Source organism: Gavialis gangeticus, unplaced genomic scaffold (assembly GCF_001723915.1).
Source record: "Gavialis gangeticus isolate Ggan-Ray unplaced genomic scaffold, GavGan_comp1, whole genome shotgun sequence".
NCBI lineage: Eukaryota > Metazoa > Chordata > Crocodylia > Gavialidae > Gavialis > Gavialis gangeticus.
This window is the reverse complement of record NW_017728993.1, coordinates 40,142,160-40,155,227: the sequence shown is the minus strand read 5'-3', so window position 1 is coordinate 40,155,227 and position 13,068 is coordinate 40,142,160. Positions and strand designations below refer to the sequence as shown.

Below are 13,068 nucleotides of genomic sequence, written 5' to 3'. Positions count from 1 at the left end.
CTTCAGCCTGGAAAAATGCAGGCTCAGGGGTGATCTGATGGCCACCTATAAGTTTATCAGGGGTGCTCACCAGGATCTGGGGGGATGATTGTTTACCAGAGCACCCGAAGGGATGACAAGGTCGGACAGTTATAAACTTCAGCAAGACCATTGGAGGCTGGACATAAGGAAGAATTTCTTCACTGTCCAAGCCCCCAGGGTCTGAAATAGCCTGCCACCAGAGGTGGTTCATGCACCTACATTGAATGCCTTCAAGAGAAATTTGGATGCTTATCTTGCTGGGATCCTATGACCCCAGTTGACTTCCCACCCCTTGGGGGGAGGGAGCTGGACTCAATGATCTTCCAAGGTCCCTTCCAGCCCTAATGTCTATGAAATCTAAGAGCACAGTGCATGACTATTAAACTTATTATCATTCAATGAAATAATAAACAAAGAGAGATTGAGTTAATTCTTTCTGTAGTGGAAAGTACAATATAAATTTTTTCTTTCAGAATAACAAAAGAGAAAACAATTTTATATTTTCAAATGTTAAGTGAAAATCTTATATTCAGGATCGAATTTCTGAGCAAATCTTTCTTCCACTTGCATTTACATGGATATTTCCCTTTCTGAATACGTGCTTCATCTTTCACAATAAAGCAGTGAAAAATTGTATGCCCCCTTGTCATTCAAAAAGACTGCAAATTACAGTGCTCATCTAAGAATCAAACTGTTTGTTTCTCAATGCAGTTGAAGTCCTTTCCAAGCCCAATTTTAGAAAATGCATAAAAACATTACTAAACAATTAGGTAATGTTTCATGATGTTCTTTTTTATTAGCTGAACCAGTTCCATACTTTTCAATTTTCCTAATGTCTTGCCCTCAGCATAAGTAACAGTTGTCCCGGGGGAAGAGATTGGCAAACTCAGAGTGGAAGGTGAATACTAAGCTGTCTGAAAACCAGGGATGCAAGATAATTTAAGGTCCTGGTTCCTATAGTCCTAGAAACTAGAGCAGGAAAAGAGCTGGTCCATGCGCAGCTTGCTGTGTTCATTCAATGTATTTATTTATTTTTAATAAAGGACTGGTCTAGAACCCAGCAATACGCTTGGTATGGAAAAAGGCATTACACAGTTAACAGTGAAACCTGACCAGACTCAGCCCTGATGTAAGTGGGCACTGTTCTGTGCACATCAGGACTAAATCTGACATCTCTTTACAGCATTATGGATGGAGAAAGAAGTTATATTTGTCATGCAGTCGCCCCCTTGAAAATGCCATACAGCTATGTCCTAACAGAAGAGCACGGCTGCAGAGCAGAGCACTTTAAATGAAGGAGCAGAGCACCTTCATTAACTTGTGTCTGATCAGGTGGCTGGGCCTTATCCCACCCCCAGTGCTGTCTGCACAATGGGAGGTGAGGTGAAGGGTGAGAAGGGAACTCAAAACTTTGCCCAGCCTGCATTAGAGGAGGGTTGGGTGAATTGGAGCCCAGCAAAGCCCAGCCCAAGCTCCCTCCCCTGCCTTCGTCCCTACTCCCATTGTACAGATAGCCCCATAACTGGGAGGGAGACAGCAGGACTAGAGGAGAGAAGCTGCATGTCTGCAGCTCCTCAGCTGGATCAGCTCCATATTGGAGCTCAATCCCCCACCCTTCTGACCCAACAGTGAACATCTGTTGGGTCAGGAAGGTCAGTGCAAGTTATGGTGCTTTCTGTGAAGCTTTGTGAGTTACGCCGGGGAGCTACACATCTGTCAGCACCCTATGTGCTTGAGCACAATGGAATGCCTGTCATTCAAGCCACAGTGCCCAGACATGCTGCATTTTGACATGTATTCCCATTTGCTGTGGGTGAGGGATGTATCACCAAAATGTATCATCTCCCATTCATTTCAAGGGAGGTAAGTGCAGGTGGGGATCAGTGGAATGTTTGGAGCAGAAAAATCCCAAAGAAATTAAAAGGTAGGAGAGATACTGGGCTGTCTCTGGGTCAGAACAGTAAATGGTTTCAGTCCTGGTTTCTCTCCATTTCAGACCGTTTAAAAGGCCTTGTTTGTTGAGTACTGGTTTTGGAGTATCTGCCAAATAGAAAAGGGGGCAACAGTTTGAAACCTGTCATAGAAAACTACTGCTTCATCTTTGCAACTGGCAAATATATAAATGAATTTCTAACTTTAATATATATACCATGGCTGACAAACCTCAGGCTGCTGGCATAGCACAAATGAAGTATTATCCAACCAACAAACTCTGGTTACTGTGCTTAGGCCTAAAGAGCCTAGGTGTGCAGTGAAGAGGTGTAAACAAATAGTTAAAGTGGTCAGGTGCTAGCAGAGATGCTAATATTTGTTCAGCTGTCTTGCCTTAACAAAAAGTGAGGGCAGAAAGAGATATCTGGCAAATTTGGTGGAGCATGGTAATTCCAATTACCAGAACTATGTTTATTTGAAACATGTAATGAACCATGCATCTGCTGAGGAGTAAAAGATTAATTGAACCAAAGCAATAACAAGAGATGCTAAAACTGTGACGCTCCTTGCTTCCATTTTTTGTTTTTACTCATCCTATTTGATGCATTTCCCCACATTAGCTATGACATGTGTTGATGGAAAATCTTGTTTCTAATTATAATTTGCACTTTAAAGTAGGCTTTTTAAACTTTAGTCTTTAAACTATGCAATTTTTGAACACCTACAGTTCCCATTAACTTCTCTGAATTTATAGAGAATGTCATACTGTACTCTAAATGCTTATGAGACAGATACTTCAAATCTTTTCTATATACCTACCTCTGGATCCCAAAACTCTATTTATGATGTTAAGAGAAAATATATTTCTTTAAACTTTGATCTGAAGCAGAAGTTCATATAACTAATCCTACAGCTGACTGGCAAAAAAAGATCAGCACTATAAAACTTAAAGTTCTACAGTGGGAAAGGATTAAGATTTGGTCACAGAGGGCAAACAAAATAGGAAACAAATGGGGATTTGGGCAAAAATGCAACATATATGATGGAGAAAATAATCGGGCATGGAAACGAAAGTGTTTTGTGTGTAGCATGAAGATGTTATCATCAGCATGTAGAAAATAAAATACAGCCACAATGTAGCAGTTGTTGAAAAGTGATGCATTGTAAGCTTTACTGGAAATTATTATTACATTTCTCTTACTCTGTAGTTGTTAATGTGGTTGTTACAGAATTTAACTTTGCATACTTACGTGGTTAAACTCAAGATGACAAATACTTGAAATGAATGAAAAATGTAATATTGGCAATTATTTTTATAACTGACCCTCTCAAAGCTAGGGATGATTGTTTTATCGTATTGAGTTGCAGATTTGGATAAGAGATTTTAAATTTTAGTATAATGAGTTACAGTAAATGGAAAGATAACTGACTTTGCCTTATCTGTATTGCACACTCATTTCATAAAACCCACAATATTAAAATGTGCCTGGAATTTACATATGTTAACATGTATATCATTTCTTAATTCATTCCAGCAGAGTGCTGAGTGCCTTTACTTTCCACTGACTTCAAAATGTTGTTAGTGGCATGTGAGGATGCTGCTTAGTACTTTGCAGGAGGCACTCAGCACTTCAGAGGAGTCTTCCACTGAGGTACTGAATGCTACCAACTCTCGTGGACTTCAGAATAGGAACTGAGGTTGCCTCAGGATTTTCCTGTTCAGTGTTACCATAATGTGCAGGAGGAAGGCCTAATGGTACCATTGTAAACATTTTTGTGTCACTGAAATGATGTGCTTCATCTCAGCTCAGTTGAGTTGAACCAAAGTTCAGCCCAAGGTTCTGGAAATTATAAGGCTCTACTGAAGATGAGTATTTGTGTCTTTGACTGAGCATACCTTTATTAGGATGGGGTAAAAGACTGACAAATCAAACACAATAGGTAGAACTTGTGCATTTTAAAGGCAGTGTTCTATGACTGACAAATGCCTCAACTGTCAGATTGTAAACCATTCATTTCTCCTTCATATGCAGGCACCTAATAGCATTGGCTTTGGAAAAGATACTGAACGATCCATGGCTATGAGTAAATTAGTAATACCTGATATTCCCTCATCTCATGAGAGTTTGATTAAGTGGGCTTATGACCGTGGCTATAGCCCAGTTATCTCCTATACAAAAGCCCCTGTGGCTAACAGATTCCATCTACGACTTGAAGACACTGGTAAGTCTAAAGATGAATTTCTATTGTATACCAAATTATACCATACTCTGGGTACAAGGCATTTTGACAGAGCCTCACGAGTTAAAGATGTCATTTTAATGGGACAGGATTACCCTCGGGTTCAAATTTTCAGTGGGGCTGACATCCTCCCTTCAGCAAAATATGACAAGAGAAAAAGACTTTTATGATATTTCTAGGAGAAAATTCCAGGAAAATGTTATTTCCTCACACACTGGCAGAATTAAGGGACTGCATTTTAATATAATCTGAAGCCACTACAATTAACCACAATTAGGGACCTCCAATGACTGAACATCATCTTGGTGAACAAATCTTGTTTTGTCTTTAAAAAATACAGACCACTTAAATCAACACACAAATGGTTCACGTACAAACAGTTCATTAGAAAATTGAACAAAAACAATAAATAGAACTTCTAATTTTGGAATAAAAACTTAGTGGCCAAAGTTACTGCTACTGTGAGTGCATCCAACTTCACTGAAGCCAACAGAGTTATATCCACTTACACTGGAGTGTGGTCCACTGAGAATACTGTTTTGTATAATGACAAAGCCTATTTCTGTATTCATGTATACACAGTATTCATATAACTTCCAGGTTATTATTTTCCTGTGGCCAGATGTTGAAACTTCTTTCCTGAACAGTAATGGAGGCCCAAGGGCTAAACATTACTCTAGTTTGTCCACCTGTGTGAAACAAGATGGGTGCCAGTACCTGTCTGAACACCAGTAGATTTAACTGAATGTATGATTGCAGGTAAAATTTCACTTCAGGGGTTGAATTTTTATTCCGGAGTTTTGACAGATGTTTTGCTGACATATCTAATATTGTATTGACTGGTTGCAGTTTTTCCTTTTAACTTCCTATTGCTTTAGCATATACAGTAAAAGCTCTGTTATCCAGAATCCATGGGGAACGGGGGTGCCTGTTAATCAAATATGCTGGTTATCTGAGAGTTGTACTTGTCTCCAGCCTGGCAGGTTGGAGGTGTCTTTGCTTGTTCAGGCCACTGCCCCTCCTGCCGCATCCGGTGTGCAAGGGCTTTCACTCCCTGGCATCAGTGTGCTGGGGGATGGGGAGGGGAGCCCTGCACAGGCTGCTTTGCCCTGGGCCGTGGTCCATGAGGAATAAGTGGGACTCAGCTCACGGCAGCGAAACTAGAAGTGCCATGGTGGGACAGATGCCAGTTAATAGAGCATTCCGGATGGTAAAGTGCTGGATAACAGTTTTTACTGTAATTAATTTGCTCCTTAAATTATGTTCTCTGTCCTTACTGAGACAGAATTCCAGCAGAAAGTATGCCAGATAGACAACTTCCAGAATTAAGCCCATTATAACTACTGCACTTTCAAGGCAAAAATCATTGCTAGTTATCTCAAAAATACTAAGGCCACGCTTATACTTCCCAGTACCACACTAAAGAATGCTATACTGAGACGTGTGTGCACTCTTCCTTCTGAACTGGAAGTAGTGTAGCTGGCATAGTGTGGCACTGGGCATTCACTAATAAACTCTGCAATATGCGAAGTAGTGTGTATGGAGTATCACAGTATGCCTCAGTATCTGGGAGCACCAAACTAGAGCAGAATAAGTATGGCTGTGGATGCTGCTTTTGATGCCTGGAAAATTTTTGATTTCTGGATAATGCTTGTATTAATTATTCTGCATACTTAAATGGGAAATACTTAAATGCTGAATACCTTGAGGAAAAGGATCTAATAAATTGATTTATTCCTGTCTGTTTATAGAAGAGATGAATGATGGAGAAGGCCATTTTCTTTCCCCAGAGCCAACAGAACTCCTAGATACTAAACCTCTGCCAGCTCCAAACAACCCTTTATTTAGCGATGGCCTTGGTTTTCCCTTTCACATTAACAAAGGAAGATATGACAAGGTGGGAGAAGGCATCTCCCCAGCAAGGGATGCAATGGATGCAATACTAAAACGAGACTTTGAGCAACTGTTTCAAAAAGCCAAAGAACCTGAAGAGGTACAGGGAAGCATCAATGTAGCCCTGTCGGTGAAATGTGATGACAAAATGATGACTGTAGTTGTAGAAAAGGAGTCTCTGCAGGTTAGTATGATCTCATAATCTGAGATTTGTGATGCACTATTTCACGTATACTTCAGTTATAAAATGAACACTCAGAGAGACTTTAGAGAAGGCCAAACCTGACCTGATTAATACCCAGAGCCACAGGTCAAAAGCCCCATAACTTAGATGGGAAACCACAAGGTGAAGTTCTTTGACACCTTCTAAACCCTCCCCTATCCCAAAGCTTATAGAGAAATGGCTCAGTAGCTCCCTGTGACTGGGAGAGTGGAAAAATGCATGTGGGAGAGGCATAAGAATAGAGGTCAGGCCTATGATAGAAATCCACTGTGATATATAAAATCCTCAGTAGCAGATCCAGGAATGGGGCCAGGAGGGTGTATCCCACCAGCTTTGGTTGTGCTGTACATATGAAGTGATCTGTGAGCTCACTGCTTGGTCAGTGCAGGTCCCTGATGGAGCTTCACCTGAGCAGTGAGCTCTGAGCTTACTCACTGATCAGCACAGACTCTGGCCAGAGCTTCTGCTTTCACATGGCTACATAGCCCAAAGAGTGAATGCTGTTGCTGTTTGCCCTTCTCCTTCTTCCCCCTCCACACTAAATTCAGCAGCAAGGAAAAGGAGGGGACAAGTGGTGGCGACAGCACTCTGCCTCCACTGGGCTCTGAAATGATGGCTTCCAGCCAGAACCTGTGCTGAGAGCTGATGTATGGCACAGCCAAAGGGGATTGTAGTGACGCTGCCATGCTCCCTCTGGCTCCATCCCTGCCATTCCCTACCACTTGCCAACTACACACTGGTCATTCATGTCCTGGGCAGGAATAATCTGCCTTGTGAATGCAGTTCTCATTAAGAATAAGGTGTTCTGAATTTGGTCAAATGGCACAGTTTCCATGTAGGATGGTCCTAATAAGATTCTGACTAGATTGAAATATATCACTATCTGCTGCATTCATTCAATGTTATGTTTGCTCTCTTCACTGATGATCAAGATCAAAGATCTGCCTCAAGCTAATGACCAAAGGAGACTGCGTGGTTAAGGCATGCCAGCCTCTTCAGCAACAAAGGAATCATGTGGCAACTGCCACATCTGGCTGCTTTTAACCCCTCTCCCCAGCCTAAACAGCCAGGTACCCAGTTACAGTTGGGGTGATTGCAGGCAGCTTTTAGCATGAATCTGAATCTGGAGTAAGCTTTGAACTTGTAATTTGGGAGCTGTAATGACACTTTAACTGCCCTGCTCCTACACTGTCTCTGCTGACCCAACCAAGCCATTGTGGGGAATAGTGTTTTGACATTGAATTTTAAAGGGCACTACTGCAGTAAACTTTTCTTCTGTTATCAATAATCATTAAAAATGTACTAAGCTACTTAAAGTGAGACTCTAACCTGCAGTTATGGATGTAAAACAATTCCTTTTCCACTGAGGTTCTAGACACGTACATAATAATGTCCTTCTTTAGGCAAATGGCTACATGGAGACAGAACTTTCACTTCTGGATCCTTCCTGTAAAGCTAAGATGAATGGTACCCATTTCATTTTGGAATCAGCACTGCATAGCTGTGGGACACGGCAGATAGTCTATCCCTTGGATAACATTGTTTATTTAAACTCTGTGAGTATCATACAAGGAGTGGGGGGTTTTTTTCTCTGCTAAATTTTGTAATGACACAAATACAACTATATAGACTAGATTGCAATCAGCCATAGCATGGGTATTATGAGGCTCCTCTCCTTTGTCCCATGCCAGAGACAGTCGCAGTTGCAGTCCCTGACTTCAGGGTAGTATAAGGGCTACTTCTTTAGTGTGCTTCTGCAGACTAAAACATCTCAAAGAAAATGGGAGGAGATGGCATTATGCTCCTTTCTTCCATACCAGCCCACAGGCAGGCCAGGTCACGCCACTTTGAAATTCATTACACCCTTCTTGCATCATGTTGGCTGGAGAGAGAGACAGTGCTTTCTTGAGTTCCCTAAGACTGCTCTGCCCCACCCTCACTTATTGGCTCTATTTAGTCATAAGCTAGTACAGCAGCTCAGGTTTATGATTGCAAAAGATAATACAAATTAACATACTATTTAAATTCTTTTGAGTTATCTTGTTTGTTTGTTTTTAATAAATAAAAGTGCTCCTGAAAATGGCATTATTTGTGCAGGCTTTTCTCTTGCATTTGCCTGTTCAGCTTGTACAGGATTTTTTCTGAGCAGACTGCTGATGGTGGTAGATTGTATGATGTCAGCTCATGACTGAACAAATGTCCGCAAGGATATATTTCACCAATGTTCATTACCATAATACTTGACTCCAAGTCTCCCACAATGAAAAGCTGGTAGGCTTTATCAATCAGGCCCTCAAATATACTTTTGTATATGTTTTTCTCTGATGAAAGAAAGGCAATATTATAGGCTGTTGTGGCAATTTCATTTAAAACTTTTCCCAGGTGGATTACCCTTATTCCAAAATGTCTTAAAGCTAATACTCCATGTTCCTCTGTTTGCCTGAGGGACATATCTGTTCTTCACAAATCTCAAATCTAAGTATAGAACCCAGTTTCCCAACTTGAGTGCCCTTGATGAAGGCCCAGTTTTTTTTACGCTTCTAAGCAAAGGGCATTCCAGTTTGAAAACAAGGTTTACATTTATCATGCAGTGGGAAGATAAGATACCCTGATCTGTACACTATCATATATAAAACCCCAGTTTGTCTACACAGCTAGTTTGTTTGCATGAACAAGCTCAAGTACAGAAAGCAGTATAGTGATGTTATTGCAGCACTCCATTTGGGATTATATACCCTGCTTTTGAGGATATACACTGTATAGATAGGATTCTAGAATTCTTTTTGCAGACTTGGTACAGCATTTACAGCATATGAACTCAAATAGATTTTGGCCAGGCCAGATCAAAAAGCATTAACATTTTTCTTTCTTTTTGGACTTTTCAGCAACATTACTGTAAGCTTGGCAAACAAAGGAAAGTTTGTAGTCCAACTTAAACACAGCTAAGGCAACCTGATCTGACCTCACCTGGTTAAAACCATTCTATACTGGCAAGACTGTCTGGGGCTTGATTTAGAGATGGGCTCATACCAAAGCCCTTGATGGAAACACCGCCTGAGTGTTTTAAAAAAAAAAAAAAGCCCCGTATTATGTAGCTGCCCTCCATCTCTTTTTTGGGCCAAGCCTCTGTAGAGAACTTTAGAAGAACTAAAATCTGGAGCGCAGCTCTGGGATTATGCATAGTGTCTTAAAGATATGGGAAGTGTTCTCCCTGAAGGTCAGTTGAGCAGTATGCAGGGATGCCCAAAAGGCTGAGAAGTAAATGTTCTGTGTTAGCAGCTATGCTACAGACAAGAAAAAGATGAAATTGTGAGTGGAGAATCAGAAGGGCAGTGGGGAAGCAAATGGAGAATGCAAAAGCAGAATGGAGAAGGTTAGAGAAGAAAAGCGGAGAGGAGAAAAGGATCTTGCATGCAGATATAAAAGATAGTAGAGTCAAAAAGAGGGATTGGGTAGGAGTTCATAGAAAAGCAGAGGAGGAATGAGGAAAGGGATATCAGGTTTTTTGAGCTGTGTCTTAAAGTGAAATACAAATGACAGAGATTATAGAGGAGAAAATTCTGATGACACCAGTTTTGTTTGTTTTTCCCTTGAGTCAGTCACTGAATGTTAGAAACGATATTAGTCAAGTTTAGAGAGCCATTTCTTTTATCAGGATGAGAGAGAGAAAAACCAGAAGCAGACTAGGTCTGCTGGTATGCTCATTTAGGAACCTGTACCAGGCAGCATTTCAAGCGTACAGAGCAGTTTTACGGCTCTGCTGGTTTTTATTTCTGGAAACAAACTGAACTTCTGCCTGTATATTCTGCATCCATTAAATGCTTAGGGCAGGGCTGTATGGGTGACATGTTTTCCCCATCTCCTTAGCTGCGTACCTTTTTTTTTGTCCTTCAAGTTGTTCTCAAGTTAATTGTTTGTTTATTTCTTTAGAAAAGAGCTATAATTCACCTTTGTAGAACTGCCTCTAGTTACCGTTCCTCATTTCCTTTGAGCAGATTGTTATTCAGCTGTCAGCACCAGTTGAAGGCAGCGGTTGGATGTCCGATGACGATGACATGGAATCGGGTGATAATGGATTTCCAGGGGATGCTGATGAGGGGATGCTGATGTTTCCAAGCAGGCCTGAAATAGTTGTGGTATATGACTCTGTTTTGTACTCACAGATAAATATATTCCCAATAGGCTGGGGACCAACTGGCTAAACAGCAACTCTGCAGAAAAGGATTTGGGTGTTATAGTGGACAGTAAGCTGAATGAGCCAGTTTGGGTGAAACCAAGCTGGGGGGTATAGTAGATATGCTGGAGGGCAGGGCTAGGATTCAAAAAGACCTAGACAGATTGGAAGAGTGGACCAAAAGAATCTCATGAAAATAAGGATAAATTCAAAGTCCCGTACTTAAGATGGAACAATCCCATGTAGTAGTACAGGCTAGGGACTGACTGGCTAAGCAGCAGCTCTTCAGAAAAGGACTTGGGGTTACAGTCAACAGTAAACTGAATATAAGCCAAGAATGTGCTCTTGTTATGAAAAAGGCTAACTGCATACTGGGCTGCATTAGTAGGAGCATTGCCAGGAAGTCAAGTGAAGTGATTGTTCCCCTCTATTCGACACTGGTGAGGCCACATCTGGAGTACTGTGACCAGTTTTGGGCCCTCCACTGCAGAGGCCAGTGAAAATGGTTAGAGGTCTGGGGCATGTGACTTCTGAGGAGAGGCTGAGGTAACTGCATATTTAGTTTGGAGAAGAGAAGACTGAAGGGGAATTTAATAGCAGCCTTCAACTACCTGAAAAGTGGTTCCAAAGAGAATGGAGCTGAACTGTTCTTACTGGTGGTAGATGACGGAACAAGGAGCAATGGAAGTTGAGGTTAGATATTAGGAAAAACTTTCTCACTGGGGGGGTAGTAAAACACTGTAACAGGTTACCCACAGTGGTTGTGGAGTTCTTGGAAGTTTTTAAGACTTGGCTAGACAAAGCCTTGGCTGGGATGATCTAGTTGGGAATGGTCCTGCTTTGAGCAAGGGTTTTGACTAGATCACCTCCTGAGGTCCCTCCCAACCATAATTTTCTATTATTCTGTTATCTTGAAATATTTTACTGTGGCCCTAGTTTTGCTCTCACATCTATCTTGTATGACCTTATTGAAGAGCTGTATAGGGTAGGAGAGGAGGCAGACTTTCCCTTGCATAACTACCCTTCCCATTGTATAATTGCTGGGATTTATTTGTATTGCTTTGTTCATTTTAGTTTAATTGCACACTGCATCAGGCAGAGGGTGGCAAAGCCTCTCTAAATCCTCCCATATTCTGGCCTTCTGAACCACGTATCACCAATGTGACCTTCAACATGGAGCTTTATAAAACAGATCTCTTCCTGGCTCCCTGCCAAGGACTCTTCTCTGTTGCTGAGAATGGACAGATTTACGTTGAGGTAATGAACTGTGCAAGGCACTTGGATGAGGTGAAATGTTCTACATAGACATAAATTTAGCCAAATGTTTGCTTTCCAGCTGAAAACCAGCACTATGCAATTCCCTCAAACACAGCACACAGGTGTAAAGTTCTGTGGTTTCAGAAGAGGGGAACCATAGGATAATGAGGAGGATGATGCTTTGTGCTGCAGATTGAGGAATCCTTTCAAAATGGGCAAATCACTCAAGGAAAACTCAGTTATTCTAGTTAGATAATGCAGAATAGTACTTAAATCTGGCCTTTTACCATATTTACTCAAATATGAGACAAGGTTTTTTTCCCCACAGTTGGCATTGGGAAAGGAGCCCCCTCAATCACATGCAACAAAATCTCACTAAATACACTGTCTGTCATTAAACTACTGCCAAAGGCATCGTATGTGCTCAGCAATGAAAACCCTCTATGAAGTTGATTTAATGCAGCCAGCACTGAGCATGATTATAAAACACATGCCCCATATTGGGCAAACATGTTGATGGGAACCTACCACAAGAATAAATTACTATAGCCCATCTGAATAAGACATATGGCAGTGCCCATTTAGCGCAGTTCCCCCCACCACCAACTCTTTTTGCCGTCTGGTAAACCATGACATTGCATACAGTTCAGCCAGAATCCCTCTATCAGCTCTTCTCTCAGCCTGGTGCATATGGTTAGTGAAACTGGACCGGGTTGTCATGTGCTTCATCTGAATATACATTTTGGAGCATCCCAGGACTTGTGACAAAACCAGTTCCAGTCATGAGTGGGGGCTAATTAGCACATGGATCCTTTGTGGGGGCTATCTTAAGTATACAAACATACTGAGCAGTGCTGAGCTGTTGGGTCACCATGGCTTGAAATGCTGTTGACTCTGGTAGGACCCAGCCCAAGAATTACATGGTAAAATCATGAGCCTTTGGTTTTGGACCAATATTATGTATAGTTTGTACTACATGTAAGTAGGTGCCAATGGGTTGCTCAGAAACGTGGTTACAGGGTACCTGTGCTAAAACTTGTAGCAGTTTAAAAAAATGTAACATGCATCAATTCTGGATAAACTAAGTACAGTAAAATCCATGTTGTGCGGCACGAGTGGGGAATAGGGGTACCTGGTATCTAAAAATGCCTGTTACCTGAGGCTGGTGGTTTTCAGCCAGACACAGAGGGGAAGTGCAGGGCGGCGGTGGCTGCACATGGAGCAGAGGGTGGGGGGTGGCGACGGCCACACATAGAACAGCTGCAGTGCAGGGTGGTGGCAGCATCTGCTACATGCAAGCCGCCCCCCCCCCCCCCCCCCCCCCCCC

General features: G+C 41.8%; 1 protein-coding gene across 5 annotated transcripts in view; it reads left to right on the top strand.

Annotated features, from left to right (window-relative positions):
- Positions 1 to 13,068, top strand: part of TGFBR3 (transforming growth factor beta receptor 3) — a 268,553-nt gene that overhangs the window by 217,188 nt on the left and 38,297 nt on the right. For 4 of the 5 annotated variants that reach the window (XM_019501599.1, XM_019501595.1, XM_019501600.1 and 1 more), the window contains 5 exons: positions 3,987 to 4,176; positions 5,946 to 6,271; positions 7,714 to 7,866; positions 10,306 to 10,446; positions 11,559 to 11,741. In XM_019501599.1, the coding sequence (XP_019357144.1) occupies positions 3,987 to 4,176; positions 5,946 to 6,271; positions 7,714 to 7,866; positions 10,306 to 10,446; positions 11,559 to 11,741 (993 nt within the window). The remainder of the gene's footprint in view (positions 1 to 3,986; positions 4,177 to 5,945; positions 6,272 to 7,713; positions 7,867 to 10,305; positions 10,447 to 11,558; positions 11,742 to 13,068) is intronic. The other variant, XM_019501597.1, reaches the window with a different exon arrangement.